The 19,299-nt window shown below is 35.2% G+C and overlaps 2 protein-coding genes across 2 annotated transcripts in view; one reads left to right on the forward strand and one right to left on the reverse strand.

Annotated features, from left to right (window-relative positions):
- LOC127871615 (neprilysin-1-like) overlaps window positions 1-625 on the reverse strand; it is a 120,801-nt gene extending 120,176 nt beyond the window's left edge. The window contains exon 1 of the mRNA XM_052414713.1: window positions 577-625. The gene's annotated coding sequence lies outside the window, so the exon portion shown is untranslated. The remainder of the gene's footprint in view (window positions 1-576) is intronic.
- Window positions 612-9,621, forward strand: LOC127871627 (protein C3orf33 homolog). The gene is made up of 5 exons (XM_052414745.1): window positions 612-796; window positions 1,058-1,117; window positions 2,501-2,663; window positions 7,560-7,717; window positions 8,666-9,621. Exons 1-5 carry the CDS (start codon window positions 698-700, stop codon window positions 8,963-8,965), a joined length of 780 nt encoding a protein of 259 aa, XP_052270705.1. The 5' UTR covers window positions 612-697; the 3' UTR covers window positions 8,966-9,621.
- The last annotated feature ends 9,678 nt before the right edge of the window (window positions 9,622-19,299 follow it).

Raw genomic sequence — 19,299 nt, forward strand, 5'->3', positions numbered from 1 at the left:
ATGTGTTTTATGATTATTCTACTTATTCTAACTGTTTTTGACGCGTTTTCGTCGATTTGCCGCTACGTACCAGTCGTCGTAAACAAATTACTAATAAAAAAAAAACGGTGACGTAGTGCGCATGCGCGCATACGAATAAAATCTTAACAAATGAAGGGTTCGAAAAGAGGTGAGGTTCGAGAAGAGGTACTTTCACGATACCTTTAGGCATTAATTATAACAAGCAGATCCATAATTGGCATAAATAATTGTCACTTTTAGATTTGTTAAATACAACAACATTGTGTAGTTTAGATTGTAATATTTAAATGCAATATATAATTCAATTATGTCACAATATGACAAAAATAAAAACACGCATGATTACTCAAATCATAAAATATCAATTAAAAATATCAACATAGCATGCATGAATTTTTTGCATCATTTTTGTTATCTCGAAAACACATTGCACCTACTCAAATAAATTGACAGAAAAAAAGATTCTCTTTCAGCACGATGCAATTTAACGTAAATATAAATATAAACATGTAATTTATTTATTTCTGGAAATCAAATTTTAATTTCGAATTTTACCTCCAACGACTGCTTTAAAGTCTGTCACGCGATATCAAGTATGATAGAGTAATCTCCCGTGGTAAAAATGTAAACAGAGAAATAAATTATGAACAACAACAACATGTTTAATGTAGACTAAATGCCTTCAGACGAAAATAAAGTGACAGTTAAACACTCAGATAAAAACATTTTGAACGCTTTCCAAGTATTTGTAGATTCAAACTACCGATATATTCAGGTATTAATTAAACGTGCTCTGACAATTTAGTAGAATAGTGTCCAGATGACTTGATATTTCGTGTCATGTGTAAAAACTAAAATGTATTTGTGAATCGATAATGTGCATTTAAATAAATATTTTCTTTAACAGAATGAAGTTGAGAGACAATGATTTATTCAGGTTAACTCATTAATAGAGGTTTCATTGTTTTATCTGAAATCAGATGCAAAACAACTGTGCGTCTAATTAAATGAAAAACTTTGTTGAAATTCTTTTCAGACTGGCCTGTATGTAATCGGCGGAATCAGCATTATCTACATTGCAAGAACTGTTCGTACAGTAAGCTTTTGTGCAAAATTACATTTTATGGTATTAAGGAAAGCTTATGGTTGAAACATATTATTTTGTCATTGTTCTTTTTTACCAAAGGATATGTAAAAGAATATGTATTTTCTTACTGTGTCAGGCATTTCTCAGGATTAATGTTTAGGTACCTGGGAAAAGACCTGTATTTGGTAGTTATCAGAATTTTAACCTGGCTTGTTAAAGCTGGCATCTGATTACTGAAATTCCTAATGTTGTTGTGTTTAAAATTGATAACTAAGTGTTGTCAAGTTGTCAATTATATATAAACTTAGGTTCAAGCCATAGAACTGCATAGGGAAATTCACTAAATTTTGCATTTAATTTATTAAAACATCCACTAACTGAAGCGCTGAAACTTACCCCCCCCCAAACAAATTTTTTTTTTTTTTTTTTTTTATTTTCCTTTATTTGATTTTTTTTTGCAGACAGCAACTGGGGGAAAAAAATTGTCCGGTACTTTACATGTATAAAGAAAGAAAAAATCGCTGAATGGTCAGGGGAAATATAAACAGAAATAGTAATAATTTTTATTGTTAAGTACAAGCAGAAATGATGCTCTAAAACGCCCAGAGCAAAACCTGATTTTTCCATTCATAATAAATGCATTTCTTGTTTACTTATATAGTTTGTATCAAAAATATAATTTAATAGGTCTTTATTATTGTACATCATGATCATGGTGAATGTAAGCATCAGCACCATCACAATTATCATATGTATCTTCAGTGACATTTTCTGTATCATCCTTAGCATCCTTATGATCTCAACAAGAACATTCACATTCAGCCTCTTTACACAAATCACCCCATTGGTGCATTGGTGCAACAAAAAAATGGTTCTTACTCTCAATGACCACATTAACCTAGATTGAAGTATATGTTAAGTGCCAGGTGGCCGTGGTGTAATGGATATGGTGTCCGCCTAGCGGCCAAGAGGTCACGAGTTCGATCCCCACTGTCAGAGCATTCTTAAGATCTCCCTAAAAGACACCAAGTACTGGTTCTAGGCCCAGGAAACAGACTCGATTCAATAAGCCGGAGGCTTTTGATGCAATCAAGCTAAAATAAATAGGTTTAAAACTATATGTTAAGTATTTTAGTCAAATTCAACATTGCCATATTTTAAATAGATCTCAATAAACATGTCAGCCTGGCTCATGGAAAAACTAGCCTTAATGTCTGCATAGAGTTTTGTTCAAGATAAGTCTGTGCAGTCCACTAATCAGAGTCCACACTTTCAGCCTGAACTGGATTTTTGCTAAGAAGATTCTTCCTTTTAATGAAACATACCATTAGAGCAGAAATTGTTGTCCCTGATTGGCCTGTTTTCCCAGAGGGAGCCTTATATTATTCTTAGACCACAGTTTTTCGACATGTGAGTGACATCCCAGAGGAGTATGTCCAGAAGCAGGTGCGACTGCAGGGTCAAGTGAAGAAAGTGGACGACGATGGCGTGCTACATGTTCAACATGTGCCTATTCTTCGCATACGAATACCATTCAAGAAGGAAAGTGCAATAGGTACGACATTTATGAGAACGGTACTTTGGTGTTAACCCTTTACCACTCAAATACGCACTTTTAACAAGGAGTAGTCCCCTGAAAAATTAAATTTAAGAACTTTCTTACTAGAATTCAGTTTGAAAGGCCTCATTTCCAACTCATAAGATTGTGATGACCAGCAAACAGCATAAAAACTGAACAGACAACAAGTAACTCGAAAATGTGTGAAGTTAAAACAGGCTTTTCTGGTTTTATAGGGTTTGCATATAGCCATTTTCACTTCACTTTTGAGTGGGAAAGGGTTAAACTAATGTTTGATGAAGTTACCAAAACTCTGGCTGTTACAAAACATGCATCAACTGTAGAACATTCGATCAAGTTTGGCATTGATTTCAAATTGATTTATAAAACAAATATGTTTTTACATTTTTATGCTCCCCCTAATTTTTTTGGGGGAGCATAAAGTCGCCGCTTCGTCTGTCCGTGCGTGTGTCCGTCCGTGCACAATTTTTGTCCGGGCTATTTCTCAGCAATTAATGACCGGAATTCGATTAAACTTTATGGGAAGCTTCACTACCAAGAGGAGATGTGCATATTATCAGCCGGTTCTGGTCGGATGATTTTTATGTCCCCAACTATAGTAGTGGGGGACATATTGTTTTTGCCCTGTCTGTCTGTTGGTCTGTCTGTCTGTTTGCGCCAACTTTAACATTTTGCAATAACTTTTGCTATATTGAAGATAGCAACTTCATATTTGGCATGCATATGTATCTCATGAAGCTGCACATTTTGAGTGGTGAAAGGTCAAGGTCAAGGTCATCCTTCAAGGTCAGAGGTCAAATATATGTGGCCAAAATCGCTCATTTTATGAATACTTTTGCAATATTGAAGATAGCATCTTGATATTTGGCATGCATGTGTATCTCATGGAGCTGCACATTTTGAGTGGTGAAAGGTCAAGATCAAGGTCATCCTTCAAGGTCAGAGGTCAAATATATGTGGCCCAAATCGCTTATTTTATAAATACTTTTGCAATATTGAAGATAGCAACTTGATATTTGGCATGCATGTGCATCTCATGGAGCTGCACATTTTGAGTGGTGAAAGGTTAAGGTTAAGGTCATCCTTCAAGGTCAGAGGTCAAATATATGTGGCCCAAATTGCTTATTTTATGAATTCTTTTGCAATATTGAAGATAGAAACTTGATATTTGGCATGCATGTGTATCTCATGGAGCTGCACATTTTGAGTGGTGAAAGGTCAAGGTCAAGGTCATCCTTCACAAGATAAAGGTCATCCTTCAAGGTCAAACATCATATAGGGGGACATTGTGTTTCACAAACGCATCTTGTTCACAAAGTTATGGCTCTTTGAAAGTTTCCATTAACTGTACATATAGTGCAATTCTTGTTCGGGCTATTTCTCAGCAACTAATGACCGGAATTCAATGAAACTTTATGGGAAGCTTCACTACCAAAAGGAGATGTGCATATTATCAGCCAGTTATGGTCCGATGATTTTTCACAGACTTATGGCCCTTTGAAATTTTCCATTAACTGTACATATAGTGCAGTTCTCGTCCGGGCTATTTCTCAGCAACTAATGACCGGAATTCAATGAAACTTTATGGGAAGCTTCACTACCAAAAGGAGATGTGCATATTATCAGCCAGTTATGGTCCGATGATTTTTCACAGACTTATGGCCCTTTTAAATTTTCCATTAACTGTACATATAGTGCAATTCTTGTCCGGGCTGTTTCTCAGCAACTAATGACCAGAATTCAATGAAACTTTATGGGAAGCTTCACTACCAAAAGGAGATGTGCATATTATCAGCCAGTTCTGGTCGGATGATTTTTCACAGAGTTATGGCCCTTTGAAATTTTCCATTAACTGTACATTTAGTGCAATGCTTGTCTGGGCTGTTTCTCAGCAACTAATGACTGGAATTCAATGAAACTTTATGGGAAGCTTCACTACCAAGAGGAGATGTGCATATTATCAGCCGGTTCTCGTTGGATGTTTTTTTACAGAGTTATGGTCCTTTGAAATTTTCTATAAACTGTACATATAGTGCAATTCTTGTCCGGGCTATTTCTTTCCAACTACTGACTGGAATACAATGAAGCTTTATGGGAAGCTTAACTACCTTGAGGAGGTGCGCATGTTATTAGTGGGTTCTGGTTAGATGTAAATGCAGGGTTCGACATTACCTTTTTTTACAGCCAGACCATCAGACCAGCTCCTCTTAAAATGTACTAGCCCGAATATGATGTCTACTAGACCATAAATGACATAACAAATAAACACAATTGTGTTGTGTAACTGTTTAATCAATTATTTATCAGTAAATAATTAGTGAACACAAGAAAGTCAATTTGATGCAAAGAGTAAAAAATAAAATAAAACTATCTAACAACATAAATTGTTTGTTATAATTTCACTGTTTATCACCAGTTAAATAAATGATGTCTGTACAGCAGGTGACATTTATTCATGGTCATCAAATTCTGGCCTCCTTGACCGCTGTGCTCCATGCAACCACAGCTCCAAGGCCCTTTTTCCAGCATAATCTGAGTCAGTTTTACTGTCGGATTCTTCTTTATTAACTTATTTGTCGGACGAAAATCCAATTTTGAACAAAGCCATTCTTTAAATTACATTCTCTCGTTGGCTGCTAAAATGATTACATTGATGATACCGATTGTCAATAGAAGTCGTAAAAACATGATGTAAAGTTCTAAGACACTTCAGAAAATCATTAATATTCATGACAACTTGACCAATGGAAACAAGCAATTTCTGCGGGAAGCTCTCCTTCGCGTCTTAAAATAGCGATGAATCATGTGAATTCTCCGTGTTTATTTATATACGCTAGTTTTGTTCTGATGTAAATAACGGATACGAGAGTTATTTTACACATTAAGAAAAAAAAGGTTTTCAGTTAGGTATAGTTATATGAATCAGTATAGATTTGTTATGTACGACCAGTCGGACAAGCTAGCCCACAGTTTTACTAGCCCGACCACCGATCTTACTAGACAATGTCTGTCGGACGTGCCTTAGTGTCAAACCCTGATTTATTTAGTGAGTTATGGCCCTTTGAAATTTTTAAATTGCTAAACCATCCATCGTATTATTTTGTCCAAAGTTATGCCCCTCAAGAGGTTTCCTTTTATCTGAATATATAGTGCAATATTGTCACACAAAAAAACTTTGAGGAGCATCACCCGTCTCCGACGTTTTCGTGTTTAAATATTTTTATGCCCTCAGTAGGGTGGCAAATAGCAGTTGAACTGTCCGTCAGTCCATCCGTCTGTCTGTCAGTCTGTGCGCCCGTCCGAAAACTTTAACATTGGCCACAACTTTTGCAATATTGAAGATAGCAACCTGATATTCGGCATGCATGTGTATCTCATGGAGCTGCAAATTTTGAGTGGTGAAAGATCAAGGTCATCCTTCAATGTAAAAGGTCAAAAAAACTAATCCAAGGGAAGTAACAAGCTTTAAAGGGAGATAATTTCTATTCATCATTAAGCAAGTACAGATTATTTTTTACAAGGGAAGTAATATTTTTTAAAGGGATATAATCCAAAACAAAAATAAATAAATCAAAGCGTCTCAGTAGGGGGCATTGTGTTTCTGACAAACACATCTCTTGTTGAGTTAGAAGTTGACCATTTACCAAATAATAACTATGCCTCCCTACAAACCTACATAACACCAATATACCAGCAATCATACCTTATTTGATTTGAAAATGAAATTACTAAATACTTTAGAATGCTGATGTGCGATGTCCTGATGTTTTCTAGAAAAATAATGGGTGTTTTTCTGATGACTTTATTCGGTGTATTTAATACTGTTTCTGTAAAATAATTATGATAAAATGGTTGCTCTCTGCATAAGTGAAGGTTGTGCCTTGTTCTGATATATTCTGGTACAATGACGGTTTGCCAGAGGACTTAACTCTTTCCCACTCAGAGCCAAAGTGGAAATGGCTATGTGCAAACAGCATAAAATCAGAACAGCCTGCGAGTAACTCACATTCTGTTCTGGTTTTCTTCTGTTTGCTGGTCATCAGTATCTAAGGTATGTAGATGAAGCCTTAAAAACTTGAATCCTATAAGAAAGGTCTTAAATTAAGTATAACTTTATTAGGCAATACTATTGGGTGAAAATATGTATCAACATGGTAAAGGGTTAATTCAGGGAATAAAATATTGATTCTGAAAAACAAATAACAAACACATATCTATGCTATTACTTTCTTCTCTGTATTACTTATATATTTAGAAAGCTATAACAGTGTAAAATTAGAGTTCCTCTTCTAGTCACAGTCTTCTTTAATTTATAAAAGCAGAAGGTTAATTGAGTCATTTGCTTCAGGAAATTGAAAAATTATTCACATCAAATCTCATTTACATTTCATCTGAATAAATTTGTAATTACAGTAGCATAACTTAAATTTACAAACAGTCAATCCTTCTAATGATCCATGTCTGAATTAACATATGCAATAATTTATCACAGATGAGACTGTAGAAAACATTCTGTCGTAATTCATATTAATATTCATTTGCATCTTCATTCCTCTCTTTTTTACATTTTTTACAGCCTATTGACAATCTATAGAGAATATAATGTAAGTTTTGAATAAAGTGTATAAGATCAAGTTAATCATGCGAGGCTTAGAACCATGGTAGCGTGAGGCTTTCCATTTATAAATATCAAATATGGCATTTCCTTAGGATTTTGTTCATCCCTAGTTGACAAAAACAGATTCTTCAATTTTTGGAAAAACCCGAGAGTGATCTAAAAATAGCGTTAGTATTGAGCCAAAGTTTAAACGATCGTCATTAAAATATCCATTTTCATCTTCTTATAGGATAAAATAATTATTCTTTTTACAGGCTCACTACCCCTGCATTTGGCATGTATAGACATTGGTCCAGAGGGTCGACTTTGGTTGCAACAACATGTACAGGAGAAAACTATTTGGTTCCATCTTATGCATCGCTCCAAGCATCTAAACCATTATGTACTGCACAGTAAGGTGGAGATACCTAAGGTTATTATGTAAATAATTCATTAGAGCCTCGCTGTTAGAAAACTGGGTTTAATTGAGATATGTATGGTGGTCCCAGATTAGCCTGTGCAGTTCGTACAGGCTAATCTGGGACATCACTTTCCGCTTTAATGAAGAAGTTTGTTATTGTAGGTATATAAAGTAATATTGCAATAAACAAAACAGTAAGTTGACATATATCAGCAGCAATATAAAGCTATGGTTTTCTTGTGAATCTCTATTTCAAACCTAACATGTGTCTAAACCCTTACAGCACTGGAACAGAATTTTGAAGGATTTACAAACAGTTTGGATCCAGATGAGATGCCACAAAACCTGGCGTCTCATCAGGATAACAACTGTTTGCTATTCTGATAGTATTCTTTGAAGAAAAAAATCGAAGAAAATGCTAATTTTAGAAATTCAGCAGACAACATTTTAGCAGACAACAAATTTCCCAGCATGCAAAGGGTTAGTGTTCATTATATTAGGATGCTGACAGAGGCCCGTAAGTCTGACCTCAAATTACTGGTATTCCCCTTTTAGTTGTTGTGTCCAACAACTCCATATGTCTGCGTCTACAACATATATTAATTTTAACTTCACACATTTTCGAGATTAATACTGCTGGAATGTGGTTGTCACTTACCAAGGCACATGACTTTGACCTGCTAATTGCAGCATTATGTCACATTCATTTAAATTTCACATTTACTCAAATTACTAATCAAATTCGGTTACAACTTATTTTGTACATATTGGGGTTATTATTGTAAATCACCATTATAGAATGTTCATTATACAGATAATATCAAAGTGGAAGAATAGTTGAACGTGCTGTATTAGGTCTGCTGTTGTTAGAAAGACTTCCGTTATTACAGATGTAAGGTTTTGTTGAAATCAAATATATGTTCAGTTTTGTTATATCTAACTTATTTGTCATTTTTGCAGACATTCGGTAGGAACATCCATGTCAACGAAGAGCTTGTTAAAAAAGGTTTGTGCAAAATCAGCCAGCTCTCTGACCTGGAGGGAGCCAAAGGTGTATCAACCAATCAGAACATGTTACTATATTTAGACAGACTGGTCAAATTTGAGCATTATGCAGCCAGTAAAAGACTAGGAATGTGGACACAGTCTGACAAACTATTAAAGAACCAGTCTTTGCCTCTTAAAGTGATTATGGCTGTTTTAAAAAGTCCAGTTACTTTGATTAAATGGTTATATCGAAAAAGAAGAACAAAGAGGTGACAGGCCTTTTCATGGCGTATCTACAGGTCTGTTAAACAGACCTATTCCCAAACCAAACTTGTATAAATATATTTTCAAAAGAAGTTGCCATTTCCCCCCAAAATAGTTTGTTTAAAGAAGTGTCTACTGATTCTTATACTTAAATATTATTTCAATTACACCTAAAATGCTATAACTATAATATGTATGATTTTGTTCTCCTAATTTGAATTATTATAAAGAGTTATATTTAATTAGTTTACCCCAATTAGTGAAATTTTCTTTCAAAAGTAACCCAATCCCAGAATGTTTTCCCCGATTGGCAAGGCAAAGGCTTGGTTGACTTTGTCATTTGGAAGTTTGTGACATTGAGAATTTAGGGTTGACTAGATCTACCATATTTTGATATATATGTGCTTTGTTGCGAATAAAATTGCCTGTCAGATTTTTAAAATACATGTGTGTGAACTAGGTAGATGCCTAACTGTTTTTGTCAAGCCCACATGAGTGAAGTTTGATAAAGCTTTCATAATGGTTAGGTTTGTGTGCGTGTGCTAGACAATCTTAGCGTGTACGGGCTCACTGTAACATCATTTATCAGGCATTTTGACAAACCTTATGTTGAGGAGAAGGTCAAGTTCACAATGAAAATTTAAAAATAAAATGTGTGCATATTACAGCTAGTTTGTACTGTTACTTCATCAATCATCATGCAATTAAACAATTTTAATGTTACTAAAAAAATGAAGTTTCATTATGTGAAGTCAGCGTATCGGCTGTGTAAATTATTGATTTGTTACATTTTGTCATAATTTACAGGTATCATATTCACAGAGCATACTTACAGTGATAATGAAAGTGGAAATTGAACAGATTGATTCAGCAATTTATGCATGTAATTTATCTGTCATTAGGCAAGCTTTTAACATAACTTGCTATTAATATTCAGCATGTGGAAAGGGTATGAAACTTTAAAGACATATGTCTCTTACTCAAAGGTCAGTGTCACACTTAGAAGTCAAATTTAAAATATAGGCATAAAACAGCTAGTTTGGACTGCGTTTTTATCATTCATCAGGCAATTTTAAAGTTACTTGCCACAAATGCACAGCATATGGAAATGCATCATGGGAAACTTGCATCCCTATATCAAAGTTGAAGGTCACATTTAGAGATCAAACATGGGCATGATGCAACTTGTCCAGCTTGTCAAATATGGATATATCCCATTAGATGCAACTTGTCCAGCTTGTCAAATATGGATATTCCCCATTAAATGCATCTTGTCCAGCTTGTCAAATATGGATTTTGCCCATTAGATGCAACTTGTCCTGCTTGTCAAATATGGATTTTGCCCATTAGATGCAACTTGTCCAGAATGTCAAATATGGATATTGGCAAATAGATGCAACTTGTCCTGCATGTCAAATATGGATTTTGACCATTGGATGCAACTTGTTCAGCTTGTCAAATATGGATATTGCCCATTAGATGCAACTTGTTCAGCTTGTCAAATATGGATTTTGCCCATTAGATGCAACTTGTCCTGCTTGTCAAATATGGATTTTGCCCATTAGATGCAACTTGTCCAGATTGTCAAATATGGATTTTGCCAATTAGAAGCAACTTGTCCTGCTTGTCAAATATGGATTTTGCCCATTAGATGCAACTTGTCCTGCTTGTCAAATATGGATTTTGACCATTAGATGCAACGTGTCCAGCTTGTCAAATATGGATATTGCCCATTAGATGCAACTTGTTCAACTTTTCAAATATGGATATTGCTCATTAGATGCAACTTGTCCAGCTTGTCAAATATGGATATTTCCCATTGGATGTAACTTGTCCAGCTTGTAAAATATGGATTCTGCCCATTAGGTGCAACTTGTTCAGCTTGTCAAATATGGATATTGCCCATTAGATGCCACTTGTCCCGTTTGTAAAATATGGATATTGCCCATTAGATGCAACTTGTCCAGCTTGTCAAATATGGATATATCCCATTAGATGCAACTTGTCCAGCTTGTCAAATATGGATTTTGCCCATAAGATGCAACTTGTCCTGCTTGTCAAATATGGATTTTGCCCATTAGATGCAACTCGTCCAGCTTGTCAAATATGGATATTGCCCATTAGATGCAACATGTTCAGCTATTCAAATATCGATATTGTCCATTCAATGCAACTTGTCCAGCTTGTCAAATATGGATATTGCCCATTAGATTCTACTTGTCCAGCTTGTCAAATATGGATATTGCCAATTAGATGCCACTTGTCAAGCTTGTCAAATATGGATTTTGCCCATTAAATGCAACTTGTCCAGCTTGTCAAATATTGATATTGTCCATTAGATGCAACTTGTTAAGCTTGTCAAATATGGATATTGCCCATTAGATGCAACTTGTCCAGTTTGTTAAATATGGATTTTGCCCATTAGATGCAACTTGTCCAGCTTGTCAAATATGTATATTGCCAATTAGATGCAACTTGTCCAGTTTGTCAAATATGGATTTTGCCCATTAGATGCAACTTGTCCAGCTTGTCAAATATGGATTTTGCCCAGTAGATGCAACTTGTCCAGTTTGTCAAATATTGATTTTGCCCATTAGATGCAACTTCTCCAGCGTGTCAAATATGGATTTTGCCCATTAGATGTAACTTGTCCAGCTTGTCAAATATGGATATTGCCCATTAGATGCAACCTAAAATAACTTGCTTTATCTAATATAGAGGACAACATGTATAATACATGTGTCCTCAGCTCTTTTGTCGGAGTTACATTTATTGTAAAATATAATTTACCAAAAATGAATGGCATTGTTTACAACATTATTGACACGTTGCTTACATGTGTGTTTATGTGCGATGATGACCCTGCGATTGGTTGCATCTTGTGATAACTTAAGGGCAATACAATGTTTCTATTTTTTTATTTGCAAAATATAATTACAGCATTGCATGATTCAATAACTTGACAAACCCTATTGTAAGTTTATAGCATTACTTAATTTACAACTAACATGTATATGTTATCAGTGAATATGTTAACTTGTTTATCATGTACAGTTCATTCAACTACAATAGAAAAACTTAATACCATCTGTTTTTACACGTAAAAACTGTAAGTATCGTTCATTATGTAAACATACTTTTAAAGAACGGTAAGGGCACCATTATGTCACTCTTTCAATGGTCAAGGTTACAGTGGACACCTAGCATGTGGGCATACTACTTATATGAATATAGTGAGAGTAGATATTTGTTTCAGTTCAATAACGTAGGTGTGAATTGTGGGATTTTGAAATAAAATGGCACAAATTTCTAAACAAATATATTTCACATCATGTTTGTCTCACTAATTTCTGTGTCTGTTGACAATTAGCTTGGGTAAGTATCTAGTTCATGTATCTTTAAACATTAACAAAGAAACACTACATTATTTTAATCCACCACATAATAGACAACACCCTCAAGTGCCTTGAAATGACCTTTGACAGGCCACTCATCTGGAAACTTCAGACATTGAACTTGTGAAAAAGCTAATTGGCACACTTTGCGGGCAGATGCTACAATCCTCAAGAAGATGCATGTGGCAGGGTAAGACCAGTCCTAGAGTATGGAGAAACGGCATGGGTCACTGCAGCCAAGTCAAACTTTTACAGAATCAGCGAGGTGCTGAACCATGCACGAGATAGAAAAAAGAGGAGTGCAAAACTAAATAAAAGAGGAGTGCAATTACAAAAGAGAGCGGTGCAGTAAATAAAGAAAGGGTACATTAAACAAAAGAGGAAAGAATTTTAGCTATCTCGAGATCCCGTATTAGCTAACTCGCGGCCACGAGTTTGTCAGCCTATAAAATTGTTCTACATGGTTGTTCATGATCTTCATACAAAGAAGTAATCATCAACAAAAGAAGAGAGACTTTTAGCTATCTCGGTATCCCGACTTAGCTTACTCGTGGCCACGAGTTAGTCAGCCAATCAAATTGTTCCATATGGTTGTTCATGGTGATCTTTATACAAAGGGAAGTAATCATTTCAGTTAAAGCCCGCTTTGACCAGCTATATGTATGTGTAAAGAATATTTGCACGTGTTACCCAAAATTTGATTGGCTGAGTAACTCGTGGCCACGAGATAGCTAAAATTGCACTCTTTTATTTAGTTGTCATACCCGTAGCCAGGGGGGGGGGGGGGGGGTGCAACTGTTTTGACAAGTAAAAAAAAACAACTAAAAGTTGAACCCAACTTTATTTGACGCAAAAACGGTTATTTTTTCCAGGAACCCAGTGAGTCTTCGTATTTAAGCGTTAAAATAATGTTGTATTTAATATGCAACCGACAGGTCACCATATAATTAATTTCTCGATTAAGTCATTTCCAAGATAGCGCGTGATATTTATTTACATTGTTTAACCGTAGAATTGTTGAAATCAACAGAAGTTTTGACCGCAAAATTTGAGAAGATCTAAGAAGCCGGTCCCCGCAAAATGGAATTGGAATCTTTGTTATAAATGTATATTTGTTTTCTGTATAATGCATAATTATTAACCTGGCACTCTAATCCGTATAAAATCGATACTTATTTTAAGATATTTGACACCGAATTATTGTTTTGTAACGTTTGTCATCGTTATAAATGTCTGTTAAAGCTATAACTTTAATAGATATCATAACAAAATGATGAATCCTACTTATTGTGGGTTGAAATCCAAGTCCGATAACCAATTCCGACAATTATCTAAATGGCTTGAAAAACTATTTGATTAATTTGAATAAATAATCTTATAAAAGAGAAAAAACATTTTAGATGATTATTAACGAAATGTTATGTCAGCTTCCGAAAATGACTGATATCAAAGGACACCCTTCGACTATTGCCGAAGACTAATGAGTCCCTGGTTAATAACTTTGCATTATACCACGATTTATAACAATTACACATTGTGCACAGCATTTTCGACGGACTACATTGTGTTTTTGTTATATCCCCGTACAACCATTTTCGATTCCCCTAACGGGTTTTCCAGCAACAAAAATATCAGCTATGCTCAAGACAGGGTAATTTTTTTGTAGTTTATCAACACTTAATGGCATCTGTTTTACTCCACATACATAACTTTCCACAATGTATTAATTATGTCAAACTTGCCACTAGGATTGTCCTACTCTTAAACAGTTGTTATAATGAATTATAACGTTATAACATATGATCAGGTGGACGTTAACATTTAATGTTCATCAACTGTGACGGATCTTGAGCATATAATGGGCAAAGAAGTACATATTTTTTCTTCAACGTTCTGGTATACATATTGTTAAATACTTAGGGACCATAGGGCCAGTAGTTTGTGGTTATAGGGTCTTGATGAAGCCTGTTGCCGAAGATGAAGTGTTATATGTTTCTGAAATTCGTTAAGAAAAAGATAAGTAATCTGTTAAAAATAAATTGAAAAAAAGTAACCAGTTATACCAGTTTTATTTCTTTTTAGTATTTATGCAGATTAGAGAAGACCCAGTTTTGTTAATCATTGTTTGTTGTACAATACACTATTAGCACGTTTAAAGCAATGCTAGACCTCTGGTACTATCCATAGTAGCAGACAAACAATTGTTTTGAAAAAGTCAAATATTTCCATTTAATTTGCTCGATTTATGATTGTTGGAATGGTAAAACACACCAATTTTATCAAGATTCCAATAAATAATGATATTTTATACCGTTTTATTGCTGATTTTACATTCTATAAAATTGTTGTTGCATATGTAAACAAAGTGTGTGCGCGCGAGTATGGTCTATGAAAGTGAAATTTCATATAAAAATAATCTATAACTTCAGTCTCTTAATACAGTTAAAAAGTGACCAGAATGCAGGAGTTTACGTTTAATTTTTAAAATTTTCTACGGGGAGGACCTCTAAAGCCCCCGATTGAAGGATGGGGACATCCCCTCCCGCACATTCCCCCTTCGCCACTTCGTTGCTCAATAACAATCGTCGATGGCAAATATTTGCACCCCTCCCCTTCAAAACCCTTGTTACGAGCCTGGTTGTGCACTCCTCTTTTTTTCTATCTCGTGGCCACGACATAGCCTACTCGTTGCCTCGAGAAAGTCAGTCGTAGCGACGAGATTGAAAAAGAGGAGTGCAATTCAAAAAAAGGAGAAATGACTGTCACCTCTATTCAACTGTATGTACAACATTATGACCCTATCGTTATTAAAACGTTGGCCGAAACTAGGGAAATCCAGAAGGTTGGTTGGCGTTCACTAGGTTTCTACAGGTGTGTGTGTGTGGGGGGGGGTAACTCTTGTTTGTCGGGAAGGCGCAAATAAATATGCTGCTTATTGGTTACGTACTTTAAATAGGTTTCATTTGCCATCCTATTAAAAAAATTGCTGAATATGTTAAAAAGGCTGGCGAATATGCTTAACGTGTTTACTAAGCTGTACAATTCATTGTTCGCAATTAGTTTATCAACGGTATAAATATGCTGTTAAAAGTTTAATATACGAACAAGGCTAAATATGATAAATAGGCTGCTAAATTGGCTAAATAGGCTAACTTCACATACACCTTTCATGAAATGTTTGGCTCAATGTATGTTTACACAATACCTAGCTAAGTATTCGTACTTTATGTTTGAAAACCCAATTCCTAGCTGGACATTCGCTCGTTATTTGTTTTAAGTGTGTGTATCCAAAACCCAGCTGGGTTATTTTCTCTGGTTTGATATTCACTAAAATTCAAATGTCCAATATTCAAATATTCCTATTACTTTGAATTTCCAAAACACAGCTGAGTATTGGTCCTTGGATCGATATTCCTATTACTTTGAATACCCAATACACAGCTGGGTATTTGTTCTCGGTTTTATATTGCCATTACTTTGAATATTCTATACACAGCTGGGTATTCGTACTTAGTTCGATATTCCCGTTACTTTAAATATTCAATACCACACTGGGTATTGGTCCTTGGTTAGATATTCCAAATACTTTGAATACCCAATACACAGCTGGTCATTGGTCCTTTGTGAACTATACACATTACTTAAATATTAAATACCCAGCTGGGTATTGGACCGTGGTTTGATGTCCCCATTACTAGGTCTTGTTCGACATTTCCATTTCTTTGAATATCCAATACAGGGCAACGTATTTGTCATTGGCTCGATATATGCCCATGTTTGTGCATATCCAATACCCAGCTGGTTGTTGATCATTGCGGTGATATTCCCATTACTTTTGATACCCAATTCCCAACCGGGTTATTGTCCTTTGTTCGATATGCCCATTACTTTGAATACCCAATACCCAGCTGTCCTTGGTTCGATGTTCCCATTACTGTGAATATTCAATATCCAGCTGGATATTGGTCCTTGGTTCGATATTCCTATTACTTTGAATACCTAATACACAACTGGGTATTGGTCCCTGGTTCAATATTCCCATTACTTTGAATATCAAATACCCCCACTTGGTTCATGATTCGATATTCCCATTATGTAGAATACCTAATACCAGGCTGGGTATTCGTTCTTGGCTCGATATTCCAATTACTTTGAATATCCATAACACAGCTGGGTTTCCGTCCTAAGTTCAATATTCACATTACTTAAATACCCGATACCCAGCTGGTTTTACATCCTTTGCTTGATATTCCGATTACTTTCAATAACCAATACTCACCTGGGTATTCGTCCTTGGTTCGATATTCCCATTTAATAAATGTGAATACGCAATACCGAGCTGGGTATTGGTCCTCAGTTTGATAGTCCCATTACTTTGAGTATACAATACCCAACTTCAATATACAATACATTGAATATCCAATACCCAGCTGAGTTTTGGTCATTGGTTCGATATTCCCATTACTTTGAATACCCAAAACCAAGCTTTGTATTCGTCCTTGATATTCCCATTATTGTGGATATCAAACACACATCGAAGGTTTCGTTTTTAGTTCTATATTCCCATTACTTATATATCTAATACCCAGATGGGAATGGTCCATGGTTCGATATTCCCATTACTTTGAATATCCAATATACAGCTGGGTATTCGTCCTTATTTCAATATTCTCATTACTTAAATATCCAATACCCTACAGGGTATTGGTCCTTGGTTCGATATTCCCATTAGTTTGAATACCCAGTACTCAGCTGGATAATTGTCATTGGCTCGATATTCCCATCACTTTGAATATCAAATACCCAACTGGAAATGGGGCATTAGTTCGACATTCCCATTACTTTGAATGCCCAATATCCATCTGGGTATTCGTCCTTGGCTCTATTTTCCCATTACTTTGAATGTCCACTACACAGCTTGCTATTCGTCCTTGGTTCGATATTCCCATTACATTAATATCCAAATATAGCTGGCTATCGGTCCTTGGTTCGATATTCCCATTACTTTGAATACCCCATACACAGCTAGTTATTTGTCGTTAGTTGGAAATTCCCATTACTTTGAATATCCAATACACAGCTGGATATTGGTCCTTGTTCGATATTCCCATAACTGTGCATATCCAAAACCCTTCAGGGTATTGGTCCTTTGATTGATTTTCCCATAACTTTGAATATCTTATACATAACGTATATGTATTGATCATTGGTTCGATATACCCAGCTGGGATATCGTCCTTAGTTCAATATGGCCATTATTTTGAATATCCAATACCCAGTTGGTTATTGATCATTGGTTCGATATTTCCATAACATTGGATACCAAATTTCAAGCTGGGTAATCGTCCTTAGTTTCATATTGCAATTACTTTGAATATCCAATATCCAGCTGGGTATTCGTCCTTGGTTCGATATTTCAATTAATTTGAATACATAATACCAAGCTGGGTATTGGTCCTTGTTCGATATTTCAATTACTTTGAATATCCACTACACAGCTAGATATACGTCCTTGGTTCTATATTTCCATTACTTGAATATGAAATACTCAGCTAGGTTTTCGTTCTTGTTTCCATTTTCCAATAACTGTGAATACCCCATATGCAGCTGGGTATTCATCCTTTGATCGATATTCCCCTTACTTTGAATATCCAATGCCCAGCTTGGTATTGGTCCTGAGTTCGATATTCCCTTTGCTTTGAATACCAAATATCCAGCTGGGTATTCGTTCTTGATATGTTATTCCCAATACTTTGAATACCCTATACACAGCTTGGTATTCGTCCTTGGCGCATTATTCCTACTGCTTTGAATATCCAATACACGGCCGTTATTTGTCCTTGGTTTGATATTCCAATTACTTTTAATATGCCATACACCGCTGGGTATTCTTCCTTTGTTTGATATTTCCATTACTTTGATTATGCAATATCCAGGTGGTTATTAGACCTTGGTTCGATATTTCCTTTAGTTTGAATACTCATTACACATCTGGGTTTTGGTCCTTGTTTGATATTCCAATTACTTTGATTATCCAATGCACAGCAGGGTATTGGTCCTTGGTTCCATATACACATTACTTTGAATATCGAATTCCCAGCTGGGTATTTGTTCTTGGTTCGATATTCCCATTATTTTGAATACCTCTTATACAGCTTGATATTCGTCCTTGAGTCGACATTCCCATTACTTTGAATATCCAATAACCAGCTGGGTATTCGACCTCGGTTCGATATTCCAATTACTTAGATTATGCCATACACAGCTGGGTATTCGTTCTTGGTTCGATATTTCCGTTTCTTTGAATATCCAAATAATATCCAATTCATGTTTAGTTTCAATCTTCATATAACGAAAATCAATGATTTAAACTTTAAACGGATTGTTTGGTCCCGTTTCCGTTTTTGGTTTGAAATTGAGGTAAACGAGAAACGAAAAACGAGCGATGCTGTTCAAAGATCTATGCATAAACCTGTATATTTATAGAAAAAAGAACAAGACAAAAGGAGAATGAGTAAAAAATTGTTTGAATATTATGGAATGGTTAAGTGCAAGATGTCTTATATATAATTTCCAATACGTTCGATTAATTACAAATAAATGGTACATTAAACAACTGAACGGTGATATGTCTAGTGATTTTCGCTCTAAAAGAGTTATAACACCTTAAAAGAAACCGTTTTACGCTTGAAATAATTTTAGATAATATTAATAATTATAAAAATAATTGTCGCATAATTGATGTATATATATATATATATCTTGTTTGCAATAATGCATGCCCTGTATTTATGTAAGTATGGCCGGAACTCATTATTTTGTTGACAGTTGATGCACAATTGTAAATTGGTTCAGTCTGTTTAAATGATGTTTGTTTTCGTGTCGGTGCAATTACCAGATAATAAATACGCCCGTATATGCATTTCAACAAATTGGTTTGACCTATCA

Source organism: Dreissena polymorpha, chromosome 3 (assembly GCF_020536995.1).
Source record: "Dreissena polymorpha isolate Duluth1 chromosome 3, UMN_Dpol_1.0, whole genome shotgun sequence".
Lineage (NCBI taxonomy): Eukaryota > Metazoa > Mollusca > Bivalvia > Myida > Dreissenidae > Dreissena > Dreissena polymorpha.